Source organism: Pseudorca crassidens, chromosome 15 (genome assembly GCF_039906515.1).
Source record: "Pseudorca crassidens isolate mPseCra1 chromosome 15, mPseCra1.hap1, whole genome shotgun sequence".
NCBI classification, from domain to species: Eukaryota; Metazoa; Chordata; class Mammalia; order Artiodactyla; family Delphinidae; genus Pseudorca; species Pseudorca crassidens.
Window position 1 is genome coordinate 21,450,610 of NC_090310.1, and position 27,958 is coordinate 21,478,567.

Genomic DNA, 27,958 nt, shown 5'->3' on the forward strand with positions numbered 1-27,958 from the left:
AGGAATAGCAACTTTATTTGGAAAGCCAGCAGAGTGAGAAGGTGGTAGACTGCTGTCCCAAAGAACCATCTTCCCCATGTTAGAACTCAGGCTTTTATATTAAAAGGGGAGGAGGTGTGGTTAGTTGTTGTAAACTTCTTGGTGCTGGAATCCTTTGTTCTCGCAGCTGTCCACATAGGTCAGGTCACCATGTTCCTGTAAACCTCCAACAAGACAAATGTTCTTTTCTGTTCTGCAACTTTTTCTCTCTATAAGAATGGAAAAGTGTTAAGTTTAAAGGTCAGAGCCTTGAGAAGGGGGTATCCTGTATGTTTCAGACTACAGGCAACAATCTTTCACAAAAGGTGCAGAGCCAGCATGACTAAGCACAGGCAACAGAGCACAAAGGTTAGAGCTAAAGGAATAGATTCAGCATGGAGTCAGGTTTGTTCTTCTCTGTTATAGTTGCTGTTAACAAATGATGCAAACTACTGGAGAATGCTTTGACTCATTTGTGGGGGAATGACTCAAAGAGATCTCTGCTTCCTTCTTGTGGCCGCAGGGGGTGATATCTCAGAAGAGCTGAATACAATTAATTCTCGGTGGCAGAAAATGGAAGTTTGTTATGTATTTATTGATATGCATTTGCTCTGAATTTACTGCATTTTGTTTTTATTTTATTTTTTTTACAAGGAAAACCACCATTTTGGTTCCCAAGTTTTATTCAAGAACTCACACAACATATTCCAGATAACCGAGTTTTAATCATCTTCATCCTTTTCTTCATCTTGATTAATCTGGAAGTAACGCAATTCGTAACTCTCTTTGCTGTTAGCAACTACGCGTAACCAATCATGTAGATTATTCTTCAAATATTTTTTGGTGAGGTATTTCGAATACCTTTTGGAAAAAGGCACCTCAGAGGTTACAGTAATCTTGTTTTTGCTTCTTTCGGTTGTTACAACACTCCACCAAGATTCCCAGCTTTTCCATTCATTTTGATTCTCTCCTGAAGAAACTGTTCAAAATTGGCAGCATCTATGATTCCATCTTCTATAGGGTGGGTACAGTCAAGGGTAAAATTCGGGACCTGCTTTTATTTTGCTCCCCTTCGCCACAAACTTTTTCACGGGCGCCATGGAGGCAGCGAAGGCAGAAAGGGTTACTGCATTTTAAAACACACTGAAATAGTCTACATAGAAGAACACTGGGTTTTGGGAGGCTAGGGAATCCTGGCTCTGCCTGGGGGTAGCTAACACAAGTTACTTTGCCAGTCTGAGCCTCAGTTTCCCCCTCTGTAAAAAGTAGATACGAGTGATGATTGAGGGAGCCTACATAAGGCAAGGATCTGTAAAAACGTTCAATGATTTTCCTTCCTGGACCCATGATTTTTACATCGCGGTGGCAGGGGCCGGCCATGGGGCCACCCGAGGCTGCAGGGGTTCCCTGAAGTAGGGCTAGAGAGTCCAAACAAGATGGGGACTCGGCCGTCTCTGCGCAAACCCGGCGGGACCCGCAGCGCAGCCAGGAGCAAGCGGCAGCGAGACACTGCCCCCACGTGGCCGTAGGCAGTATGCCACGCTCGTGGAAAATCAAATGCAAACATACATGACGAGTGAATATTAATATTAACAATTGGGAACTTCGTTTTCCTTTTTAATGCTGCGTCCCAACTGAACTTACTACTGCCGATTACAAGAGCACTTTGACTCCAAAGCCCAGGAGGAAGCCGGGGGTTAATACGCTGTAACTGGCGCGTGAAGCGTCAGGCTGATATCGGGCATGCGTAAACCGATGAGGGTGGGGCTTAGAGAACATGAGACGCCGCGTCACTAGACTAATATAGTATGAACGGAAAATATTGCCACTGGGCGGTAGCGTGGCCGAGTGGTCTAAGGCGCTGGATTTAGGCTCCAGTCATTTCGATGGCGTGGGTTCGAATCCCACCGCTGCCACACCTTCAGGGGTCTCACTTTTCCATCCTTTAACTTCCATATCCTCTTCCAATTACTCTTCACTTTTTCTGCCTTCTGACGTTTTTTTTTTTCCCCCACAGTAGAAAATCCTCAGAGGGATCCTTCATTTCATTCACTTTCTCCTTACACAGGCATTTCAACCTGTAAAAGTTATTTCTTCCAGTTCAGCCTCTTTTTTTTTTTTAATGGAATGGGGAAGGGAGGGGAAAAGAAGGAAACTGCAGGACAATCCACCTCACTCCCTAGCCTACTACACAAACCCACCAATCCCGCTACCTTAAAAAACGGAAACAAAAACGTCTCCCTATTTCCATGGGAAAGCATCCTGAGATACCTTGAAAAGCTCTCAACAGTCTGTCTGCGCCTTTAATTTAATGCTTCAAGGCCTGAGTCCACTGGGAGTGGGCCCCTTTACCTCCCAAGGACAAAGATTAGGTGGAGGTGATTTTAATCAAGACGTCAGTTAGGAAGGGTCCCTTTCTGGCCCGCTCTGTGTCAGCAGAGAGCTCAGGCTGACTCCATAAATCACTGTTGGTAGAAACTGTGTCAGGTGACTTTATGGAGGGTCTGGGGTATCAGGAGCCCTGCCCCCCACCAGGTGTATCAGCCTTGAGGTCCCAGCTTCATTGATCCACTTCCTGCTTGTTTATTTACTCATTCAACAACCATTTATGAAGGGCCTACTATGTGCCAGAAATCAAGATCAACCTGAGGCTACAGAGCAAAACAGGAGGCATGTTTTGGGCCTCACAGAGTTCACAGCCACTGTAATTTCTTTAATTAGACCTATGAGGAGTGTCATGCAGAATGCAGAAGCCAACCCAGCGACAACGGAACAAGTGACTTTTAGCTTGGACTTGAAATTGAGAGATTAGCTAGTGAAGGTGGGAGAGGGGAGTTCCAGGAAGAGGGAACAGCATGTGGAATATCCTAGAGGCAAAGGAGAGCCTGGTGAGTCTGAGATGCTGGGAAGGTAATTCAGGGCAGCTGGACAGAGAGCAGCTGGACATGGCTAGAGATGAGACTGAAGTGTTAGGCAAGCAGGGCCATGAATGCCAAGTTAAGGCTTTGAACTTGGCCCTGAGGGCATGCGAAACCATGGAAAGGTTTTAAGCCGGAGGGTGGCATGTTCCAATTTTGGATGTTGCCTCTGGCAGTAGGAATAGGAGGTTCCATTCAAAGCCTACTGTAGTTGTCTAGGACAAAGGAGAGTGCCTTGTACCATGGTTGTGACAGTGTGTTGCACAGGGAGACATTTTGGAGGTGGATCTGACAGAACTCAATGACAAAGACATAAAAAAGAAGAACACATCGAAAGCGATGACCAGGTTTTGGGCTTGAGCCACTGGATGGCTGGCAGTGCCTCTCGTCTCCCTAGGAGGGAACATGGGATGAAGAGGACGTTTGTGGAAAAGATGATTTCACTCTGATCCACACTGAGTCTGAGATTTAGGACATGGGGTTGAGTAGATTGGACATAGAAGTCTGGAGGCCAAGAGAACACTCTGAGTAATTGATACAGATTTGGGAGGCACTGGAGACTGAGGTCATGGGAATGGATGAACTTGCCCAGGAAGAGCATGCAGAGGAAGTAGAGGGACCAAAATGGAGTCCTGAGGACCATCATCCTAAAGGGAATGCAATGGAAAAGAAGCCAGTGAAGGAGATAAAGAAGGACTGGAGACACAAGTGGAAGACAGGTGTGTTGTCATATAGATTGTTGTCAAGAAGATTATGGCAAGAAGGAGGGAGTAGCCAACTATGCAGAAGAGACTTGGCAGAATAAAGACTGAAAAATATTCTTTGGTTTTATGATTTGTGGACAAGGTCATTGATGACCTTGATTAAAGCCATTTTGGTGTGAGTTGAAGAGAAGAAATGGAAACATAAGTGTGGACATCTCATCATGAAATTTGATGAGTGATGGTAGCAGTAGCGGGAGGGGGAATGGGGAGTCAAGAGAAATTTTTTTTTTTTTTTTTGGCGATACGCGGGCCTCTCACTGTTGTGGCCTCTCCCGTTGCGGAGCACAGGCTCCGGACGCGCAGGCTCAGCGGCCATGGCTCACGGGCCCAGCCGCTCTGCGGCACGTGGCATCTTCCCGGACCGGGTCACAAACTCGTGTCTCCTGCATCGGCAGGCGGACTCTCAACCACTGTGCCACCAGGGAAGCCCAAGAGAAACATTTTTAAGATGAGAGAGACCAGATGATGTTTTAGACGCCTGGCATTGGGTCTACAAAGGGGAATAGCTCCATCACCCATAATGGAAAGTTTATGAATTCGCCTTAATGGTCCATCCTGATTGGCTATTTCACTTTGAGCTGCCCACAGTAATGACTCTGTTTTCTGCGTTTATAATGCTTCTGCTTAGTGTCTCCAAGAAAGCTAGGACCTCTTCCTACTTGCTGTCTCAAAATTAGAACACTCCCTAACACTATACACAAAAATAAACTCAAAACAGATTAAAGACCTAAATGTAAGGCCGCATACTATAAAACCGTTAGAGGAAAACATAGGCAGGACACTCTCTGACATAAATTGCAGCAAGATCTTTTTTAATCCACCTCCTAGAGTAATGAAAATAAAAATAAACAAATGGGAACTAATTAAACGTAGAAGCCTTTGCACAGCAAAGGAAACCACAAACAAGACGAAAAGACAACCTACAGAATGCGAGAAAATATTTGCAAATGAAACAACTGACAAGGGATTAATTTCCAAAATATAAAAACAGCTCACGCAGCTCAATATCAAAAAAACAAACAACCCAATCAAAAAATGGGCAGAAGATCTAAATAGACATTTTTCCAAAGAAGACATACAGATGGCCAAAAAGCACATGAAAAGATGCTTAACATCACTCATTATTAGAGAAATGCAAATCAAAACTACAGTGAGCTATCACCTCACACCAGTCAGAATGGCCATCATCAAAAAATCTACAAACAATGAATGCTGGAGAGGGTGTGGAGAAAAGGGAACCCTCCTGCACTGTTGGTGGGAATGTAAATTGGTACAGCCACTATGGAGAACAGTATGGAGGTTCCTTAAAAAACTAAAAATAAGGGCTTCCGTGGTGGCGCAGTGGTTGAGAGTCCGCCTGCCGATACAGGGCACACGGGTTCGTGCCCCGGTCCGGGAATATCCCACATATCGCGGAGCAGCTGGGCCCGTGAGCCATGGCCGCGGAGCCTGTGCGTCCGGAGCCTGTGCTCTGCAACGGGAGAGGCCACAACAGTGAGAGGCCTGCGTACCGCAAAAAAACAAACAAACAAAAAAACCTAAAAATAGAGCTACCATATGATCCAGCAATCCCACTCCTGGCCATATATCTGGAGAAAACCTTAATTTGAAAAGATACACGCACCCCAGTGTTCATTGCAGCACAATTTACAATAGCCAGGACATGGAAGCAACCTAAATGTCCATAGACAGAGGAATGGATAAAGAAGATATGGTACATATATGCAATTGAATATTACTCAGTCATAAAAAAGAATGAAATAATGCCATTTGCAGCAACATGGATAGACCTAGAGATTGTCATACTGAGTGAAGTAAGTCAGACAAAGACAAATATCATATGCTATCACTAATATGTGGAATCTAAAAAATGTACACATGAACTTACTGGAGTTTTCACGGCTGTAGAAAACAAACTTACAGTTACCAGGAGGGAAAGGGCGGGGATAAATTGGGAGATTGGGATTGACATATACGCACTACTATATATAAAATGGATAACTAATAAGGACCTATGTATAACACAGGCAACTACTCAATACTCTGTAATGACCTATATAGGAAAAGAATCTAAAAAAGCATGGATATATGTATACGTATAACTGATTCACTTTGCTGTACACCTGAAACTAACACATCACTGTAAATCAACTATTTCCAATAAACATTTAAAATAAAATATCTATGAGAAGGTATACAAGAAAAAAAAAAAGAACCTCACGGAGGGTGGGTTATCTGGGCAGCCTCTAAAACCCTCATGGGCACTCGGTTCCTCTGCTGGGTGGAAGTGCTACCTCGTTTCCCACTGGGTGAAGACACTTGAGCGGAAGGAAGCTTTCTGGCATAGTGACCCATGCTGGCCCCATGCCCAGGGTTTAGACAGTCTACTTTCAGGGGAAGAGATGACTTAGAGAAATCCAGAAAACAAAGAAATCGGTTTTGCTTTTGGGTTTCACAAGCTGAGGTTCGGCAGTAGACAAAAGATCTAGAAGATTATGTGAACAGTGAAAACCTGTTTTCCCTGCCCTAAGGACAGATTTCTCAGGACTGGTAGCGAAAGTCAGAGGAGAAGGTGAGTTTACATGCAAGCATGTTACTGAGAAGAAAGAAAGCCCCAAATGGCCTGACGTTTGTGGATCTGAGACTGAGAAAGATCCCAGAGCTCAACCCAAGCCCTGACGTGGCTAAGGTGCAGAAAAGCAGAAATAACCATGTGTCGTGTTTAGGCCAATGGGCCTTGGGCAGGTCCTCCAAATTACCTGGCCTGTAGAGAAGTGACCCCCACCCTCCTCTACTCTTTGAAGTTAGGCAACCCCAGTTTCCTTATTTATAAAATAAGAATAATAAGCTCTATGTAAGGGTGGGCCTGAGAATTAAGTACGAGCATACAGATGCAAGCTCTTTCAAACTGTCAAGCATTAAACATAAAGGATAAAGCATAAACAAAGCATAAAGGATTATTACTGAGCTTTTAAAAATTATATACACACATGCAAATTCAACAGAGCAAACAGGAGCACACATTTTTGAACTGCTTCACGAACTTTCTTAATTGTTCAGCAGAGGACATACTGCTGATGCCCACGCCGGGCGATGGCCACGTTGGTCCTAACACATTTGCTCCCCCCGACCCCGTCACAGATTTCTTTAGGCTTGTGATGGTTTTCTTCTCTGCTAGGATCCATAGTTTTATCAGCCAATTCCACGTGTGCATATTAGGATATATATACAGATGTATTTATACACTAATATTTTGGTATTCACAATTGATACCAAGATGATAGGGAGGCACTGTTTCCGTGGAGAGCAGCGCTGGATTAAGAAATTTTGTGGTTTAAACATTAAAGATTATGGTGATCACTACTGGCCCCCTCATTAACAAATTGAAGCGATAGTAAAACAAAAAATATGACTAACTAATTTCTAATAATTCCCATTATTACTATATTGGTACTTTTTAGAGAGATCCAATTTTTTTAAAGGTTTTTTTTTGAGACTTAATTGACATGTAACATTACATTAGTTTCAGCTGTACAACATAATTATTTGCCATATATATATATTGTGAAATGATCACAATGTCTAGTTAAATGCCATCACCACACAGAGTTCCAATTATTTTTCTTGTGATGAAAACGTAAGATCTACTCTCAGCAACGCTCTTTTATACAAATACTGTATTATTAACTATAGTTACCAGGCTGTACATTTCACTCCCATAATTTATTTACTTTATAACTAACTGGAAGTTTGTATCTTTTGACCACCCTAAAAAAATTTTTTTAATTTTCCTTTTTCGATGTCCCTTCTGGTATTGAAGTCTGTGCTTACTGAGTCATCCCCAGACTCATGCACCGGAAACCCAAAAAGGCCAAGTTGGGCTGGGCAGAAGCCTGGGTCTCAGGTGTCCTTCCAACCCCGTCTATCAACACACAGGGAGACCTGCATGAGTGAGCGAACCCAAAACATAAGCATAGCGGCTGATCAAACCCAGTGCTCCTAGAAGGGGTCTAATCCAAGATCCCGAGACGATCTCAGGACAAGCACAGAGAAGCTCGGGCAGCGAGGAGGGTCCGTGTCCCTAGAGAGGTAGCAGCAGCCAGCGAAAACTTGCAAACGTCAGCCCAGCTGCACGAGCGGCTGCAGCTAGGCCCCTAGGAGTGGAGCCAGACGGGAGGGGATGGGGCTAAGGCTGAATCACAAACAGGAGAGGAGAGGGACCGACCAAGAGGGATGAGCAAGTCTAGTTACCAAAGGAGAAACCAAGGCGAGGATTCAGGCGTTCGGCTAGAGCCAGAAACGGGGCGGACCAGAGCAGGGGAGAACGCGGGGGCGGGCCAGGCCTGGGCAGGGGCGGGGAGAAGGCCTGGAAGGCGGAGCAGGCTGTGAAGATAGGACCTTCTCGTAGGCATCCCGGCCAGGTCAGAGGGAGACCAAGGCCGGAGGGAGGGGAAGGGGCGTGGTCAGGGCTCAAGAGGCGGGGCAGGGGCACGTCGAAACCCAGAGGGCGGGACAGGGGCGGGGTTAGAACGCCGGAATATCCAAGCGGAAGACCTGCTAGGCAGATCCAAGCCCAGAGGGTGGGGCAGGGACAAGCCTAGGACTCAAGGGAGCGCCCAAGTCCGCAGGGCGGAGCAGGGTCTGGTCCAAGTCCTGAAGGCGAAGCAGGGGCAGGGACAGGCCGGCGACGATGGTCAGACGACGAACGGCCGCGGGCCTAGGAAGTGCAGGGCCAGCACGAGCAGGCCAAGGAGCAGCAGCAGCCCGAGCAGCAGCCGCAGGAGCGTCCGCGCTGTGGAGCCGCGGGTTCCCTGGCCCGTCGACTGCATGTATCGCTCCACGGCGTCTGCGAAGCTGAACTTGTCGGGCACGTAGCCAAGCTGAGCGCGGGCCTTAGCGATCTGGAAGGTGTGCGTCACGGCCACGCTGCGCACCTGCGGGGAGAGGCGGGGCAGCCGAGGGACGGGACTAGTGGGCGTGGGGAGCAACCTCTACCATGTTTCACTCGGATAAGAGAGGGTAGGGATTTCCCTTCCGTCGCACAGAGATTTAAAAGGACCTCTATGCTGGATCTTGCGTCTACGACGCCCTCATGGGGAGGATTTCCTGTCTCTCTTCCACCTCCATTTTCCTCGGGGGGGGGGGGCCGCCTCCAGGATACATTTTCTGCATCTCCCCACCCTACTGAACTCCTCAGTCCCCCAAAAGTAAAGGCCCCACCTCTGCACTCGCCTTCCCCGGCCCTAGCACGATGCCGGGGCTCAGGAGGCCCTGATACATTCTGCCTGTGGCCTGAGTGCAGCTATCCGGAAAACTTGTCTCCAGGAAACATCCTTCACTTCTCAGCCCACAGCCCCAGATGGAGTCTGGGCAGGCAGGCTCCAGGGTGCAAGCTTCACGCCCTGGCTGATTTAACTGAGCTTCCCTAAGAGAGGAATTCAATTATGCATAAGTGATTACTCTCTCCAGGGTTTGAAGCTGCGTTTCCTGATGCCAGATGGCCTGGGTCCCACAGGCTTCAGAGGTAGTGCTGACAACAACAATTACTGAGTAAGCACTCTGTGCCTGTCATGCGCTAAATTCTCTCTAGGCCATATCTCATTTAATCTTCTGAAGTGGTAATACCACCATCTCCTCTTTTGAAAATTGAAGATCAGAGAGGTTAAGTGACTAGCCCAGGGTCACACAGAGAAGCCAAACTCTAGCTCATGCCCTTCCCAGCTATGCTAGGATTGAGAAGATACCCTCCCACCTGACTAATTTCTTTGCCTTTTGTTCCTCAGCTGGACACTGGGAAGGAGTCCACTAGCTGCTTGATTCTGCCGTGGCCCTGAAACAGCCCTTGGGGTCAAGCCCCTGGTCTTGGATGCTTGTGTGAGGAGAGAGGGAGAGAGGCCAGTTCTTGTCCTTTTTTGCCTCAGCTAGTAAATTCAGGGCTTTGGCGGGTACAGCTGTGAACTAGATAGGCAGGGTCCTGGGACACAGCATTCTCAGATGTCAGGCTTAGATGTCACCTCCTTTGGGAAGCCTCCTTAACTTCCTCAGAATTGGCTTAGGTGCCCCTTCTGTGTACTCTGAAGTTCCTCATTATTTCCCCCAGTATAGCCCTTGCTGGGCTGTCTTCCCCTTTGGACTGTGAGCTCACCATTAAATGAGATCATAATCTTTTTGCCCCTCCTAACTTAGCAAAGCAACAGGGACAATCAAATGAGAGAGTGGACTGGAAGGATTTTGCAAATAACACCAAACACCACTTGTTGCTTTACTGTTTACAATCTGCATTAAAACATCCTCTCTTTTAAACTGTATGTATGAATAGAAAGCAAGGACTGCCTTGCCTCCACTCCTCAGCACAGTGCCTGGCCTACATTAGGTGCTCAATACATGTCAAATGAATGAAAGAAGGCTATAAAGTCAAACTAGAGGGCTAGTTGGGGTGTCATAGACTGACCAGAAGAGGGCGCCCGAGCTACAGTGCCCAGAAAATTCCCAGCTAACTAGGGATCCTTTGCCCCGCCCCGAGTTGAACAAGGAAACCCACCAGTAAGGAGAGAGAGGGGAGCCGGCTCCCTACCCGACCACAACTCAGCAGCACTTCGGCAGCTATTTTATGTGACTATGATTCCTGACATTTCACAAGCTAGTGGTTAAGCTTGAAATCATTTAGGTCTCCTCTGGGTTCAAATCTCGATGCTGCTACATAAGGGAATGGTCATGAGCCAGGTTATTTCACCCCTCCCCCTCCCCCCGCTGAGTGTTTCATTTCCTTCTCTGTACATGGAGGTGATAATAACAGAATCCACAGTGTATAGTAGTTGTGAAGATTAAATGAGATAAACACAGTGCCTGGCATTTCACACTCTATAGATGGTCCCTATTTTCATTATTCTCTTTCCTCTGCTAGTCCAGACGGTTCAAAGGAGAGACCATAGGGAACTGCGTCTTTCTGTGGCCCATTCTCGATTCTCTGAGGTGGAGAGCACTGAGCTTGGAATGTGAAGCCAATTCCAGAATGGTGGGAGCTTGGACAAATCACTTATTTCTCTAGTGCTCAGTTTCTCACCATTAAATGAAATCATAATCTTTTTGCCCCTCATAACTTAACAGAGCATCAGGGACAATCAAATGAGAGAGTGGACTGGAAGGATTTTGCAAATAACACCAAACACCACTTGTTGCTTTACTGTTTACAACCTGCATTAAAACACCCTCTCTTTTAAACTGTATATGCAAATAGAAAACTGCATCATCATTATTTGAGAACAGTGTTCTTAACACAGTAGGTACTTAATATATACTTATTATTCAGTGAGCAGGAACTGTGAGCCTCGAATCAACAGGCTGTGTGTGTGTGTGTGTGTGTGTGTGTGTGTGTGTGTGTGTGTGTGTGTATTGACAGTTATTGGGAGGAATGACATTCCAAAAAGTGTATTTCATGGAACCTGCCTTTGGGAGCCTCCAGTCTGGCTGGGAAGACAAACTGCTTATGAATGAAATGACAGTGATAAAGGATGGGATTGGACTTCCCTGGTGGCGCAGTGGTTGAGAGTCCACCTGCCGATGCAGGGGACACGGGTTCGTGCCCCGGTCCGGGAAGATCCCACATGCCGCGGAGCGGCTGGGCCCTTGAGCCATGGCCGCTGAGCCTGCGTGTCCGGAACCTGTGCTCCGCAATGGGAGAGGCCACAACAGTGAGAGGCCCACGTACCACAAAAAAAAAAAAAAAAAAGGATGGGCTTGGAGCTGTTGCCCTTCAGACCAAGAGAGCACAGCCTCAGCAGAAGCTCAGAGGTTGGGACGTTATACAGGAGCTGGCCCTAGATTTGAGCCCACATGGTAGGTTCTGAGACCTCAGGCAAGCATCCAGTTACGGTGTCAAAAGGTGAGGGTTTGTGGCAGTGAAGAAGGGGCAGGAAGGCAAGTGAGGGGCACCAGGACACAGGGGCTCCCCTCACAGCAGCCCACTTACCTCACTCCGGGTGAGCAGTGGCGGGAGGCTGCAGATGGGCTTCAGGGCCAGGTGCAAATACTCCATCACCGTGGCTGTGTGGGGAGAGAGGGACCAGTGACCAGGGGGCCTGCTCTAGGCAAACTCCAGGGAGGTCGTCAGAGACAAGTCAGTTGGGGGCATTATTTGCTTTGCTAGGGGGAATCTTCACGTTGCCAAGTTTTCCTGTCCTTGGATTCCTTTAAATCAGCAGTCCTGGGGTGCCTTGTTTGGCTGTGAAATATGTCACAAGTAAGTTATTATTAATATGAAAAGACTGACATTTTACAATAAATCTGAGCAGATTCAAAGTGATCTCTACAATCACGTCTCTCTCACGCACTTCTATCCCGATATGCTCTCTTGAGTCAGGGAGAAAGAAGTGGGAACAGTGGTTCAACTCAGCCTGGGCTGCACTTTTTAAAATGTTCCTTCTTCCCCCACCCCCTTGCTTCCTGGGAGGTAATTGTTCTGGGGGTGTGGCTGAGGCATTTTTAAAAGCTCCCAGGTGATTCTACTGTGCAGCCAAAGTTAAGAAGCACTGAGTTTACAGTCAGCTCACTGGGAATTGGGAATTTATAGACAGTCTCCAAAACCTCCAGGACCTGCGGTTGAACTTTTCTCAGCTGGGGGTCAAGGAGTGTCAGTCCTGGTGGTGACGCTGTGCAGGGGAAGTCATCCTGTGTGGGCACCTTGGGGGACAAAAATATGCAAACCCCTGCTTTAAATGGCGGGCATCCCAATGCCTTATTATTATTATTTTTTTGCCTGCGCTGTGCAGCACGTGGGATCTTAGTTCCCAGACCAGGGATCGATCCCACATCCTCTGCGTTGGAAATGCGGAGTCTTAACCACCGGACCACCAGGGAAGTCCCCCAATGCATTTAAAGTGCAAGAGATCCAGCTGAGGTTTTCCAGGAACACAGTTATCTGTGACTTGGGGGCCACCTGCCCCCTCGGGCTGATCACTCCAAGCCTGAAGCCCGTGCTCATTCCAGCTGGAAGGAGGCCAGCATAGGGAAGCTGGGGCGTGAGAGTGGAGACTGACCTTCAGGGTGAGGAGGAGACTCTAGGGTCAAACGGAACCCTCACATGTCCAAAAGCAGCCTTAACTCCAGGGCGACCTTGGGGGATGGGGCATTCCAGCACAGGCAGCAGGACTGGGCGTGGGCTGCGCAGTCAGCGGAGCCCAGTGGGAATCCTGCCTCTCCCACTTTCTCACTGGGGCACCATGGGCAGGTAGCTAACCTCTCAGAGCCTCAGTTGCCTCATCTTTACAATGGGCCTAACCCCACCCACCTTGCAAGTGGGATAGGGTTTAAACAGGGCCAGGACTAGGGTGAGGGGAGTGAGGTGTCTCGAGTGCAAAATTTAAGGAGGCACCTGCTCTCAGGGCTGGGCAAGTGCAGGTGGGGCTTGGAGCATTTGACTCCTGCGAGTGAGGGTTTCCTTAAATTTTGTGCTCTCAGTGCCCCACTCGCCTCAGCCAGGTCCTGGCTCTGGGTTTAAAATGAGGGAATGCGTGTACATCTGGCACGTGGAGGGCTTTCACATACACACTCCTTTCCTCACCTGACAGGTAAACCCAGGAAGTAGGAACCTGGATCCAGGGCTTGCTGTACCCCAGCTTCTCAAACTGCAAGGAAATATGGCTTGAGGTGAGAACAGATCCTTGGGGGGCTGGTATAGGCCACGTGTTGCCTTTACCCCAGGGCCAGCAGAGCACCTCCTGGCCCCTCCTCAGCTGCCCACCAAAGGGGGCAGACCCCACAGCCAGCCCCAAGTTTACACCAGTCTTTAAATGAAGCCCGCACTGTGACCTGGAAAACTAAGTAGGAACTGACTGCATAGGGTACAGTCCCATCATTTAGTTATTTTTTACATCTGCGTACACCCAAAGACACTCTAAGGCACTTACATAGAATCTGATTATTTTCTAGAATCTGCTTTTCTGCTATTAAATTAAAAAAATAAAGCATACGTGTGGAGGGTGGTGGGAGAAGCATGAAGAGATGGGCTGGCATAGGATGAACTGAGGTCTTCACTTGTATGAAAACCCTCCAGGTCAAAAAGACAGATAATAACAAGTGTTGACAGAATGTGCAGAAACGGGAACCCTCTAACACTGCTGGTGGGAATGTAAAATAGTGCAGCCACTTTGGAAAACAGTCTGGCAGTAACTCAAAAGGTTAAACATAGAGTTACTGTATGATCCAGCAATTCCACTCCTAGGTATATACCCAACAGAAATGAGAAAATATGTCCACACAACTAGTTACACACGAATGTTCATACAGCATTACTGATAACAGGCCCAAAATGGAAAACCCAAATTTCTATCAATTGATGAATGGATTAACAAAATGTGGCACAGCGATTGAATGAAATATCTTTCTGGCAATAAAAAAGAATGAAGTACTTTATGACACATCCACAACATGGATGAACCTTGAAAACATGCTAAATGAAAGAAACTTAACACAAAGCCCACATACTGTATGATTCCATTCATAGGAAATGTCCAGAACAGGCAAATCTACAGAGGCAGGAAGTAGCTTAGTGGTTGCCTGTGGCTAGGGGTGGGGTGGGGTGAGAGGTAAATAGAAGTGACAGCTAAAAGGTATGGTTTGGGGAGGTTCTTTTCTGGGAAGGTGACAAAATGTTCTAAAACGTGTTTTGCTGATGGTCGCACAACTCATACTAAAAACCATCGACTTGTATGCTTTCAATAGGTGAACTGTATGGTCTATAAATTATATCTCAATAAAGCTGTTAAGAGTTGACATGCAAAGGGCCTGAATGCCCCCAGGATGTATCCTCCAGCGCCCAGCGCGGGGTTTCTGGTCTACCCCTTCCTGGAGTCTGTAGGCTGCTGCGAGAGGAGGCCAGGACTCTCAGAGGGGCTGCAGCGTAGGGGCCCGAGGGCCAACACCTCCCTTTGTGCTTTGCCTACCTTCTACTTACCTCTTTCAGGGCCTCACCACATAGTACGGGGGCCACAAGCAAAATCCCACAGGGCAGGACATCGACATAAATCAGGAAGCGGGCTGGGAGGGACTATGGCAAACTGAGGGAGCTCACAGCCCCCCAAAGCGGCAGCCACTACCCAGCTCCAGCCAGTTCCAATGTTGCCCAGTGGACACTGTTGCCAGAGCTGGTTTTTAATGTGAAATCCTCTGATTTTTTGGGAAAAGGTGAGAGGGAAAGAAGACATGGGGATCCCTGAATTCTCACTTGGGATGGGGGCGGTGTCCGGGCACCTACCAGTGGGGCCATCCACTCGAAGATGTTGACACTCTCCCCGTCATTGATGTAGTACGCCTGCCCACTCTGAGGGGGACACGCGGGGAGGGGGACGGTCAGGCACATGCCCGCCGCCGCCTGACCCCACCCTCTCCGATGGCTCCCAGCAGCTGCCCCAACTCCCCACTTCTGCTGAGCAGCCCTGGAGACGGACCTGAACAAGTCCCTCTGAGTTCCGGGGCTGCCAAGTGACTAGCTGTATGACCTCAGTGGAGTCACTTAACCTCTCTGTACCTCAGTTTCCTCATCTGAGAAATGGGAGCATAATAATGGCATCTCCCCCTTGGGCTGTTGTAAAGGTGCAGGTGACAATATATGTAAAATGCTTAGCATTCGGGGACTGTAATTCCGGGCTCAACAACACCTACCTCACAGGGTCATTTCAAGGAGCTAACGACGCTCTAAAAGGCCACTTTCCCCCCACCCCCTCAGGCAGCTTGAACTGGGGAGCTATGTCGTGTGTGAGCCAGGAATCCCCGAGGGATGGGGGACCCGCCTGCAGCCCAAGGGGTAAGGTCGGGGGAGCACTGCAGGAGACTCACGGCCACGTAGCCCTTGCTGGCGGTGAGGGCCTCGGCTGCTAGCACGTGTGCCTGCACCAGGTTGCACACGTGGACCCAGTTCATCCTCGTCCTGCGGTCCCCAAATCGGAACATGAACAGTCTCTTCTTGATGTGGCTCTGGTGGGGGGGGGGGGAGAGGGCGAGAAACACAGACCTAGCCTGGAGTGGCTTTAAATTCCATCCACATGCAGAAGGCTCCCAGGCCGGACTCCTCTGTCCCAGCCCCACATGCCTTCCGGAAGTCTCCACTTGGCTGCCCGATAGACAAGGCAGACTTGTCCTGTCCTGTGAGCGCCTTATCCCCATTTGGCCGCCCCCCACCCCCAGCCCACAGCACCCAGGGCTCAGGCCTAAAGCCTGCAGCCAGCTTTGGCTGTCCCCTCCCTCACGCTCCACACCCAACCCGTCTGCAAACCCAGTCGTCTCAGCCATTACAATCTGTCCAGAATTCGGCCACTCCTCACTGTACTGACTTCCACCCTCATCTCTCACCTGAACACTGAAAGAGCCTCCTAACTGGTCCCCTGCTTCCACCCCCCCACCCCCCCACCGCTGTGGCCTGTTCTCCGTGCAGCTGGGGGATCCTTTTGAATCCTAAGTCAGATCGTGTCTCTTCTGCTCAGAAACTTCCGGACGCCGGGTGGCAGAGGAGGCCCTTCTGCTCTGGCCCCAGCTACTCTCTGACGTGTCTCCCACCGACCCTTTTGCTCACTCTGCACGAGCTACTCGGCCTCCTGGAACGTGCCAGCAGGGCCCCACCTCAGAGCTTCGGACTAGCCGTTCCCTCTGTCTGGAAGGCTCTTCCTCCAGATAGCTGTGTGATGCACCTCGTCACCTTCAAGTTGCTCAATATCCCTGCTTGAAGAGGCTCCCCGACTGCCGGCACCCCCAGCTTCCCCCAACCCCACTCCACTTTTCCTCTTTCTCCATAGTCCCTGGCACCTTCAAACGTTCCTTGTATTGTATCATGTTTATTCTCTCTCTCTCCTCCTGTGAGAATATAAACCCCACAGGGGCGGGAATCATCTGTTTTGTTCACTGACCTGTCCCCAAACCTGGAACAGTTTTTCATTTCCAGCTTTGTGCCCAAGCTGTCTCCTCTATTTGGACCACTTTCTCTCTACCACCCCATTTCCTTGGTTAGCTCCTTCTGTATCCAAACAGCACAGCCATCAGTTCCTCCAGGAAGCCCTCCTGGACCTCCCCTGCCAGGCCCTCTCTGCTGTGCTCCCATCTTCTCCCTCTCACCTCTACACAGCCCTTACCACCCTGAATCTGTGACTGTGGAGTCTGTCTCCCTGACTAGGCTGTGAGAAATTTGAGGACAGGATCTAGAGGCCCTTGTAGCTATATCCCTGGCAACCAGCCTTCTCTGGAGACAGGTTTTCTGTGTGAAAAGCCTGGTGCTGGCAGCATGAGATGAGCCATCTGGCCCTTAGGGAGCTCACATCTGAGCAGGGCAATAGTTTCCTCTGCTTCTTTGGGGTCATAGCTCCACGTCTCCTCTACCGGTACCCAGGCCTGGCTGGCGCACCCTGAGAACTCTGTTCCTGGTGGGCCTCATGGGGGCAGGACTTCTCCCAGAACTGAGGGTCCCCCGCTCGGGACACTGCCCTAAGACTGACGCGATGACCGTGGGTCCCCATTCACACACATATCAGCCAGGCTCCTCCTGTGCCTCCGGCCTGGGGCTGGGACAACATACCGCCACACGGGGCAGGTGCCTCTGCTCTTCGGGGCCGTAGATCCCTGGGGGCCGGAGCACACATGTCCGCAGAGCGCCTCCTCCTACAACACAGGGGAGGGCAGTCAGGGGCCTGGGGAGGGGTGGATGAGCAGGGAGAGGGACAGAAAGGCTGTCCGCATCTCCTGGTTCTTACCCGGAAAGGTTAGTGGGGAAGGCAGGGCCTTGGGGTTTCCTCATTCAATTAATTATTCTCTCAGTCGATCAGTCAGTCATTCAACAAACACTGTTCAGAATCATTCCCCACCTCCACCCCCCTCAGCACTGGGCCCTGGGATGGATGCTGTGAAGAATCCAAGGATGACCAAGAAATGGTCCCTGCCCTCACAGTGCTCTCAGGCCAGTAACAGAGGCAAGACCTAGATGTAGGTATCTGCATGGCCCGTGAGAGTCTAACCAGCACTTGACAGACATGACCTCCTTCAACTCCCAGAGTCCTACTGTGTCCATTTTACAGATGCGCACAGACCCACACGTCCTCATGCCAATAGCTATAGTACTTTACTTTTTCTGGTCATCAGATAAGGATCACGATGGCTCTCAGAGAGGTCCTACTATGTGTCTGGTGCTCTGGTAAGCCTGGAATTTTTCCCTCAAAGCAACCCTATGAGGTGGGAGCTCTTATTATTCCTGTTTTATGGATAAAAGAACCAAGGCTCAGAGAAGGGATGTGATTTGCCTAAGGGCACACAGCTCAGCCTCGGAGGGGAGATGGGGACCAAAGTCCAGGCACTTTCCACTAATACCTCCGGTGATACAGTACCAACAAATAGGCCCTCAGCTCTCTCAGCCTGGGTCTCCTCATCTGGAAAATGGGTGCTTTGTAACTCGTGGTAGCAGTTATACTTTCCAGACAACCAATGGAGAAATGAAAAGGCTAGAGCCATCAGCATGAGAGCTGGGGGTCTGTTCCCCTAACTCTCACGGCTCTGTGCCAGCAGAGTCCCCAGACCAAGACAAAGCTTGGTCCAGGGCTTCCCAAATTCTCTTCTGAGGGGCCCCCACTGGTGGAAGTGGGAGCATGTCTCCCCAGGGGAAGTCTGGGGGTACAGCCTGAAGGGCTGCTCCAAACATATTCTTTTTAAGTCTTCAGAGGACCTACAAAATTTTCAATTTATTCTCATAATTCATTTGTGTTTAAGATTAAAATTTTTTTAAATTACTATTTGTAAATTATTCGATCCCCAACCCCAACTCCTTAACTGAGATGGAGTCTCCTGGAAGATGTTTCACTCCTCCAAGGCTCAGGTTTCCCAAGCAGCTGTGCCTCCAGTTTGGGGAGCCTAGTGTATGCCATCCTCTGGGACCGGAAGCCCACCTTCCTTTGGGGGCCCCTTCCCCTTTGCACCAGGTCTAGCGGGGACTGTCAGTCCAGATGCACCTCTCTTCCCTGAGATGGCAGCCACAGGACCCAGGCTGGGCCAATGCCATGTTCTCACCCAGGAATGTGACTCTGTGCATTACTGACATGGGATCGAAAATCACAGGAGTGGGTTCACCCTGAGAGACTGATCACCAGCTCCTGTCTCCCAGGTCCCTGGAACTGCCCTGACCCTGTCCTTTCTGAGCCCTGGTGGTCATTTTTCTGGAATATATTTTCCAGAGGCTATCCCAGTATAAATTCCATTTTCTCCATAAATTAGCCAGGGTCAGTGTCTCCGGGTCATAGCCAAACACCCTGACTGCTCCCCCACCAAAACCCTCACTTTACAATGAGGCCCAGTGTATTGGGTTGAACAGTGGCCCCCAAAAGATATGTCGGTGTCCTGGAACCTGTGGATGCTACTTTATTTGGAAAAGGGGTCTTTGAGGATGTAATTAAGGACCTAAAAACGAGATGATCCTGGGTTATCCGGGCGAGCCCTAAATCCAATGTCAGGTATCCTTATAAGAGACTCACAGAGAAGAGACAGATGGAGAAGAGGAGAGGCCATGTGAAGACAGAGGAGGAGACTGGAGCGACGCAGCCACACATCAAAGAAGGACCCCAAGCTTCTGGGGCCATCAGAAGCCGCAAGAGTCAAGGAAAGATTCTCCCCTCGCACTTTTGGAGGGATCGCAGCCCAAATGACACTTTGATTTCAGACATCTGACTGCGAACTGTGGGAACTGCGAGAGAAGAAATTTCTGTTGTTTTAAGCCACCAGGTTTGTGGTAATTTGTGCCAGGGGCCCCAGGACACTAATGAACCCAGAGACAGGAGGACACGACACATTCACATGGAGCTGGGGTCTGCATGCCTCAGGACTCTGCTACAGGGACCAGGGTGCTCCATGCCAGGTTAGAGGCAGAGTCTCAGGGACCAGCTTGGGTAGTAGGGACTGGAAATCACCCAGGGTGACGTGGCTGGACTCCTGCAAGGCAGGTATCAGGTGAGCTTTTCTGTAAACAGCCTGCAGCTAATTTTAAACTCTGGGTCACCTGGGCATGGTGCGGGGAGGTTGGTTGGGCTACAGCTGACACTGGCCAGTGGGGCGCTGGGTGGCCACGTCACAGAGGGACTGCGCCCAGGGTATCCATGACTCTCCTGACCATGGAAAGCTGGGGATGCTTGTATAAATAATTATCAGCCAGAGGATTAGGTGTCTGGCTTGTAGGCTGCTGGTCCAGCCAGGGGAGGCCCTGGTAGAGAAGAGAATTCAACTGCCGAGGGTCAAACTCCTGGGAAACACAGATGGATGTTCCCACTGGGATAAGGGGTTGAGGCTTGACAGGCCCAGGGTGAGAGGGTGGGGTGGGGAGGCTTTTAGGGAAAAGAGTTCATGCTCAGAGACTCACTCAGCCATAGCTACAGTGGAGCACAATGGTTAAGCCCCAGGCTCTGGTTTTAGACTCCCCTAGGGGGAGAGGGGGTTTTCAAATCCCACCTCTGCCACCTAAGAGCTATGTGACCTTGAGCTAAGTCAGTTAACCTCTTAGCCTCAGTTTTCTTTCCTGTAAAATTGGGGATTATAATTTCAAACAACCTTCGTTCTCCAAATCCACTTGGCTCCTGAGTTTAGACAGTGAGGGAAACCAGGTTTTCTGTTTCTTTTTAGTTTCTGAATTTCAGAAAGCAAATAATGATAATTTAGATAGCAGGAATTTATCTGAATCTATTGATATTTGACTCCTGAGTTTGGAAAGCAAGGGGTAGCTAAGGTTCTTACCTCACATGGATGCTATGAAGATGTATTGAGACTTTTGCAGGTAAAATCAGCGTGTAAGATAGGGCTTGGCATGTAGTAAACACTCAATAAACACAATATGTCCATGTTAGTGTGTTTTTTTTAACAGTGCCCATCATTATTTTGTTCTCACTCAAGCTCTTTGAGGTAAATTCCACTATCCATTTTTTCATAGGTGAGGAATCTGAGGCTGGGAGAGGGTAAGTGCATTGCCCAAGATCACATAGCTGAGAGGCGGTGGAGCTTGGATTTGAACTCATTTCAGTCTGATGCCAGTACGTGGGGGCTTAGCCACTGTGCCATGCTGCCACCTGTCCTTAATCTACTATTATTTCTCTATCACAATACAGTAAGAAGAGGCAATCCAGTAAGGCAGCCAAGGCCGATTCTTCTGGGAGTTACTGAAGGGCTCCTCACTTGCACAGCCCTTCCAAAGCGCTATATTTCATGCATATTCATAAGTTTGTACTCTTATAAAGAGGGTCCCCAAAACTGGATGCCCTCCTATATGGCAGAAAAGAGAGCTAGACGTGGACTAGCTCAAGTGTCTCCCCACCAGGACATGAACAATGTGAGGGCAGAGATTGGGCCTGACGTTTTCCGGGCTGTATCCCTGGTGGAGTGTGGGTGCTCAGAATTTGTTGGATGACGAATGTCCAAGGCCCTGGGGAAGGGTTCTTTGGAAGGAAGCTGGGAACATACCAGCTATAAGCTAGAATCGCACATGTGCTTCAGGGAGGGAGCAGTGGGCATGCACGTTGGCTGTGAGCAGGGACTCCCAGTACTCACCTGGGAGAGGCGTCCCGTTGGCCATGAGGATCAACTGGTCAGCAATGGCTTTGGTTCGGGAGTAGTGGTCCACGTGCTATCAGAGAACAGGAAGCACAGAGCCACCGAACGGGGGTCAGAGACACTGCTGGCCACACCTGCCCGGCCCACCCAGCCCTCCCGGCCCCAGGGCTGTACCTCTGCTTCAGACCACATGGGGGTTCACTTCTGGGACCCCCACTGGGAAATGGCCAGGCCCTGAGCCCCACTCCCCTTCCTCTCCCTCTGGGTGGGAGCCACAGGAACAGGAGAGTTCAGAGCAGTAAAAACGACCAGGGGCTCCCTGATTCGGGGAGGCTCCTGCGAGCCACAGTGCCTGCTCTGGGATGTGAATGCTGGACATGAGTGGATGGATTTTTCACATGGAGGCCTTAAGCGCTCACGGGGCATTTTCACATACATCAACTCATTTCCTGGTCTCCACGTCCCCATAGGGTGGTGCTATCACACCCAGACAAAGAAGGGGAGCCTCCAAGTGAAGCGGTTTGCTCAAGGTTCCACAGTAGAAAGTGGCTTTGCTGGTTCAAAGCCAGGTCTATGTGATTTCAAAGCTCCTACTGGCACGACCAGCCAAAATAGGAGAAGGCTTTGGCGCCACGCCGTTTTGGGGACCCTTTCTTCCTGGGTCTTACCCTGAATTGTGAAATTGACCCTGGCTCCGCCCATCCCTACCCTTTGGACTGTGGGTTCCAAGTCCATTGGCCCCGCCCACCTCTCCTGGAAGCCAGGTACCTTCTCCAGTGGGAAATATGGCACAGAGTCCTCATCGCCCTGTTCTATGGGCTTCCCGCCGAATGCGACATTGACGGTGCTGGTGTAGACAAGCCTTGGAACCCGCCGGTGGACACAAACTACAGTGACAGGTCACACGGCAACACACACACACACACAGTTGATGTGAGCAGGGAGCTGGTTGAGGAGGAACCCATGGGGACCTCCTTGGGCAAATCTTCCACCCAGCCTCCTGCACACATCCTGGCTCGGGACGGAAGAGCCTCCTTCCCTTAACTTGGGGAGGGGTCAAGTCCCCGCTCCCTGGCCCTTGGGGGCCGGGCTGGCTCATTCTTCCTTCTCAGTGTGGCTGCGGCCCCTTAGCTCCCTTGCCAGGGACAGGTCAGAAGAAAAGTCTCACTCAGTGGGGACAGAGGGAAAACACACTCTAGAATCAAAGAGAAAAATGCAGGACAAGGCAGGACGTGCCCAGAGAGCCCAGGTGTGAGTTTTCTAGTTTGGTGCTCCAGCAACTTTTCTCGCCCGCAACCCCTAATCCCTCTGTGCAAACTCCACTCCCCGCGTCCCCAGACACACTGAGGCCACACTGAGCCCCATGCCGGGGCCTGGGCAGGCCTGCAGAACAGGAAGGATGTGCTGCCCACAGGCCCTCTACTGGGGAGGGCGGGGGTCGGGGGGAGGCTCCCACCTTTGTCCCCCTGCCCTGTCCCCCAGAGCCGGGCCTGCGCAGGGGTGGGGAGAGAAGCACAAACACACAGCAGGTCACACTCTGCTCTGAGCGCCTACCATCAATCACTAGTTTGGTGCCTCCAACATTTATAGACTCAATCTGCTCTTTTTGCAGCTAAAAGACAAGATGGAGGTGGGAGAGTCGGGGTGCTGTCTCTTGCCTTGTAGCTGAGGCCATGAGGCTGGGCTTGGGTGGCAGGGCGGGGGGCTGCAGCTCAGAGGCAGGGATCCCGAGGGGCCCATGGGCAGTGCGGGGGCCCTGGGCTCTAGTGCCCTTTTCCGTCCCCATATGCCTGGGCCACAGGGGAGGCTCTACCCACCCCTCTGGCCATCAGCTCCCTCATCTATGAAGTGAGGGAAGACCCCCTTGGGTGGTCAGCAGGATTTAATAAGCCCCATGAGAGGACATGGTACAGGGCTTGACACAGAGAAGAGCCTCAGATGTGTTGGATTGTTTCCTGGCTCTAGAAGTCTCAGCTTCCTTATCCGTAAGACGGACAAGTAATACTGTCCCTACCCAAGTGAGAGGGCTGGGCTTTGAAAAATAAAAACAACTGGGCTGCAGTGAGAGCTGCTTGTGCGCCAGGGATTGGGCGAAGCCTTTACATCTCATTTAATCCCTACAACCACATGACAGGTGGGTTCCCTATTGATTTTCAAACTATATTTATTCTTGTTGTGGTTGTTTTCAATAGGTAATACAGTCACAAGGTTAAAAATAACTCAAACAGTAAAACAAGAATGCAATGAAGAGGAAATTTCCCTCCCAATCCTGATGCCAAGTCTCCCTTTTCCCTCCCCAGACTGTTACCAGTCTCTGTATTTCTAGAGATAATTGACACATTAATATGAGCGCACACAATGTGTGAGTATATAGCTTTTTTTAAAAAAAAAAAAACAGCGTCAAACACTGTTTTCGTACCTTGGAAATTGTTCTGTTATCAGTACATATCGAGTTACCTCATTTTTTTGAATGGCTGCCTGGAATTTCGTCGTTTAGCTATATCACAATTTATTTATATAATCTCCAATGGATGGGCATTTCAGTTATTTCCTGTTTTGTTATTAAAAACAATGCTACAAATACATAAATAAGTGTAGTTTCTGAGTCAAAGGGTATTGCGTGCTTTGATAGATACTGTTACACTGCTCTCTGGGGAGGTCGTGACATAAGTACTAGCAGTGTCCTCACTCTACAGGTGAAGAAACAGAGGCTCAAAGAGGTTAACTCTCCTAGCCACGCAGCTAGAACACGGCAGAACTGGCATGTGGTCCCATGGGTGTAGCCCAAATCCCCCCTGGAGTAGGTGAGGAGCCTGATGGACACCGGGCATGAAGGGGGCGGGCAGAGCCGGGGCCTAAGCCTTGCGTGGGAGGCGCTCACCTGCTCGGCACCAGACATTCCGCAGGAGGCCATGTGGAACACACAGTCCACGCCTTCGAAGGCGCGGTGCAGGGCTTCTGCGTCGCGGACATCAGCCTGAAACAGAGAAGGAATACACGGAGGTAGGAGGTCTGGGTCCAAGGCAATCAGAGGTAACAGCTGTGCCGGGCCCCTCTCCCCACCCCGGGCCCAGCACCTGCAGGGCCCAGACAGGCTGTGGGGCAGGATTTACTAGATGATCCCACTGGGCGTCTTCATCATCATCAGCCCCATGTATGGAGCTAAGTCACAGAGGCTGTGCTCAGTGTTTTACATGCACTGTCTTCTCAACTCCCCACGAGACCCTTGCGAGGCAGATATTGTTAGTGTCCCCTTTCTGTGGATGAAGACGCGAGGCTCAGAGGTGCGGGACCCTGTGGCCAAGGCTGCCCAGCTGGGAGCTGGAGTTGGAGCTTAAACAGTCTGACTCCGAAGCCTGTGCTCTTCAACGCCAGGCACCGGTTACACATCAGACACCATCCCCTGACCTCCACCACCAGCCTGCCCCCCGCCATCACTGCACCTGGATGAACTCGGTCCCCGGGCACAGCACCCACTGGGGTCTGCGGAGGTCGAGCAGGATGACAGAAATGCCGCTCTTGGCCAGGCTGGAACCCAGGCTAAAGCCCAGGTAGCCTCCTCCTCCAGTCACCAGAACCTTCTGCTTGGAGGCCTGCACAGGTGTGGCCTGAGTCTTCTGCTGCAGTACTGGCACTGGGGCTGTCACTGGCTCACTGGGTTTCTGCCCAGCCCCTGATTCCCGTCTGGGCCCGGGCCCTACCCCTGAACCAGATAAAGGTGCAGCTCCTGAACCAGGTACTGACCCAGCTCCTGGCCCAGGGCCCAGAGCTTGTCCAGGTGCTGAAGCAGCACCAGGCCCTGGTCCAGGCCCCGAGGCAGCACCAGGCCCTGGTCCAGGCCCCAAAGAAGCACCAGGCCCTGGTCCAGGCCCCGAAGGAGCACCAGGCCCTGGTCCAGGCCCCGAAGAGGCACCAGACCCTGGTCCAGGCCCCGAGGCAGCACCAGGCCCTGGTCCAGGCCCCGAAGCAGCACCAGGCCCTGGTCCAGGCCCCGAGGCAGCACCAGGCCCTGGTGCAGGCCCCGAAGAAGCACCAGGCCCTGGTCCAGGCCCCGAAGCAGCACCAGACCCTGGTGCAGGCCCCGAAGCAGCACCAGGCCCTGGTCCAGGCCCCGAAGCAGCACCAGACCCTGGTCCAGGCCCCGAAGAAGCACCAGGCCCTGGTCCAGGCCCCGAAGCAGCACCAGGCCCTGGTCCAGGCCCCGAGGCAGCACCAGGACCTGGTCCAGGCCCCGAGGCGGCACCATGCCCTTGTCTGGGTCCCAGAACAGCACTAGGCTCCTTCCCAGGCCCTGACACTGCTCCAGTCCCTGGCCCAGCTCCCGAAGCAGCACCAGGCCTTGATCCAGGTTCTAGAACCACACCAGGCCCCAGCCCAGGCCCCGGAACAGCACCAGGACTCGGCCCAGGCCCTGGCACAGTACCAGGCCCAGGTCCAGGTCCTGACCCAGCACCAGGCCCCGGCCCAGGTCTGGACGCAGCAGCAGGCCCCGGCCCAGGCCCTGCCTCAGACCCCAGGCTTGAGACCCCAGCCCAGGCCTGGCAGACAGGGCAGCTCTGCTCGCCCTGCCCTGCAGCTTTGCAGGCCTCTGGGGAGGAGCCTGCCAGGTTGGGCTTCATCTTCTACTGAGCCATGTGGACCCGGGATCTGTCCACCTGCAGGAAAAAACAGAAGAACGTATGTTCTAGAGTTGTCTCAACTCATGCGGATTATCAGACCCCTGGGGGCTCAGGAGACCTCCTGGTGGGAATTAGAGACCCTCTGAGTTCCCAAACCTGTTCCTTTCAGAATCTTGAGAACTTCCAAGGTGGCTGCTGCCTTCCTCAGAGTCAGAGACAAAGTGGCCAGGCCTTGGGTTTCACAGCTCAGGAGACCAAGGCCCAAAGTCACACTGCATGGCTGAGATTTCCACCAAGAATTCCTGACTCCTCTACCAGTTCCTTAAAATCCCGGTTCCCATGTAGTACCAGAGGGAGACAGATCAAATCGTGCCAAGGGGAACCCCACCTGACTGGGGGGGTGACTGCTTTCTGACGGGGAAATGGGGAGGGCTTCCTGGAGAAGGAGAGAAGGGAGGAATCCACATGGGAACCAGAGGGCCTTGGAAACTTGCACAAGTGCTGCACCGCCTCTGCCCTGGCAACTGCTGCCTCTGGTTCTCCCAGGTCCCCCAGCAGTGCAGATGGCTGGTACCACAAGGCCTACCAAGCCCCCTGTGGGCTTCAGGATCAGCTCTGTGGGTCTCGGGGGCCAGCACTGAGGATCTCGTCCTCCTCACTCTAGACTTAGAGCGAGCCAGGCTGTCAGTCCCTGTTACCATCGTCTCACCCCCTGCCTCCCACCTCCTGCTCCACCCGAGGACAAGGCTGGCCCAGGGGCCGGATCACCATTATCATCATTAATGACAGCAGCGACTGTGTACTGTCAGCCTGCCGTGCGCCAGGCCCCGTGGATACAGAGAGAGGTAAACTCTGCCCTGCGTGGCACACAGGGGCTGTAAAAAAAGAACAGGTGCAACTGGGTGACCGAATGACTGAGTAACGAGCCCCACAGGTGTTGCTGGTGGTGGTCACGGGGCAGGGGCCGTGACAGCTATACAGCATCTTCTAGTGTCCTCTGTCACTGCCCTGCTCTCCGAAGTTCTGAGTGAGGGATATAGTCATGCCCCATACAAGCACTGACACTCACCGATGTGACAGGGAGGGGAGACACCCCAGATGTTAGTCGTCACAGGGGATGGGTCTAATTCCTCCACTGGGAGGGGGGAATACAACCACAGAGTGGAGCCCTCCTCTACCCAGGCCCAGGGGCCTCTGTCCTGGGGAAGGGTTTGTGGCCCCAGAACTGTCTTTCTAGCCTCTGGGGCTGCTTCCAGCGACAAAGGCTGGGACGCTGCCTCAGGTCCCATTTGCTGGGTGTGCCCTTGGGCAAGGTCCTTATAACCTCACTGCACCTCAGTATCCACGTCTGTCGACTGAACCCCCATAACTCTCACAGCTGGCAGCGTCCTCACAGACCACTGGCATGCACGCTCCAAGAAGGCTTGGATCACTGTAGGGTGCGTGGCACCCTGGCACAAAGCAGGCCGTCAGTAAACAGCCGCTGAGTGAACGAAACCACTCAGGACTGTTCTGCAGCAGGGAGCCTAGGGCCAAGCACCCGGCTGACCCCCCCCCCCCGGCACTGCCACATTTAATCCTCCTGGCGGTCCTGTGCAGCGGGGGCTACTGTTCCCATCATCCGGGGAGGGAAACTGAGGCTCAGAGAACATTTGCGAACTCTGATGGAGTCTCAGTGAATGGCTGGCCCTGGATCCAGGTCGCTGGGGACCCAAAGCGGGGTTGGGTGAACAGAATCTGTGGAAGATGGTCGGGGATCCCTCCGGGCGCGGGCGCGCTCCCCTCGATGGGGCGGCAGGAGCGGACCCCCAAGCTGAGAGTGGCCGCCTGGCAGCTCGGGGGCGGGTCCTCCCTGCTGCCGCGTGCGCCCCCCGCCCCGCGTCCCTAGCCTCACGCCCTGGCTGCGCTCACCCGGCCCGGCTCCCGCGGCGCTACGCGATCCCGGCTGCAACCCCGCGTCAGTCAGTCTCCGCGCAGAGCCCGGCGCTACGGGGCTGCCCCCCTCCTCGGGGCGGGGCCGACCGGGGCTCCTGGCACCGCCCCGCGCCCGCCCCGCGCCGGTTTCCTGCGTCCCGGCTGCACC

At 51.6% G+C, this 27,958-nt stretch overlaps 1 protein-coding gene, 1 non-coding gene and 1 pseudogene across 2 annotated transcripts; 1 reads left to right on the forward strand and 2 right to left on the reverse strand.

The window, feature by feature from the left end:
• SDR42E2 (short chain dehydrogenase/reductase family 42E, member 2) lies at positions 1-27,900 on the reverse strand. The gene is made up of 13 exons (XM_067706426.1): positions 27,787-27,900; positions 24,700-25,911; positions 24,138-24,233; positions 22,811-22,868; positions 22,025-22,143; positions 21,254-21,329; positions 17,259-17,341; positions 15,533-15,670; positions 14,952-15,017; positions 13,260-13,323; positions 11,670-11,743; positions 7,952-8,634; positions 1-248 (listed from the first exon to the last, which is right to left on the reverse strand). Exons 2-12 carry the CDS (start codon positions 25,873-25,875, stop codon positions 8,395-8,397), a joined length of 2,190 nt encoding a protein of 729 aa, XP_067562527.1. The 5' UTR covers positions 25,876-25,911; positions 27,787-27,900; the 3' UTR covers positions 1-248; positions 7,952-8,394.
• On the reverse strand, positions 512-1,118 carry LOC137206355 (large ribosomal subunit protein eL22 pseudogene; annotated as a pseudogene).
• TRNAL-UAG (transfer RNA leucine (anticodon UAG)) lies at positions 1,853-1,934 on the forward strand. Its single transcript has one exon. It is a non-coding gene; the product is annotated as a tRNA-Leu (tRNA).
• Positions 27,901-27,958: the final 58 nt, after the last annotated feature.

Coding starts and splice junctions, on each gene's coding strand:
- SDR42E2 (XM_067706426.1), bottom strand. CDS start 25,875: ATGAAGCCCAACCTGGCAGGCTCCTCCCCAGAGGCCTGCAAAGCTGCA. Junction 17,342..21,253: donor CAACGGGACGCCTCTCCCAG/GTGAGTACTGGG, acceptor CCTGTGTTGTAG/GAGGAGGCGCTCTGCGGACA. Junction 15,671..17,258: donor GGCACCTGCCCCGTGTGGCG/GTATGTTGTCCC, acceptor CCCCCCCACCAG/AGCCACATCAAGAAGAGACT.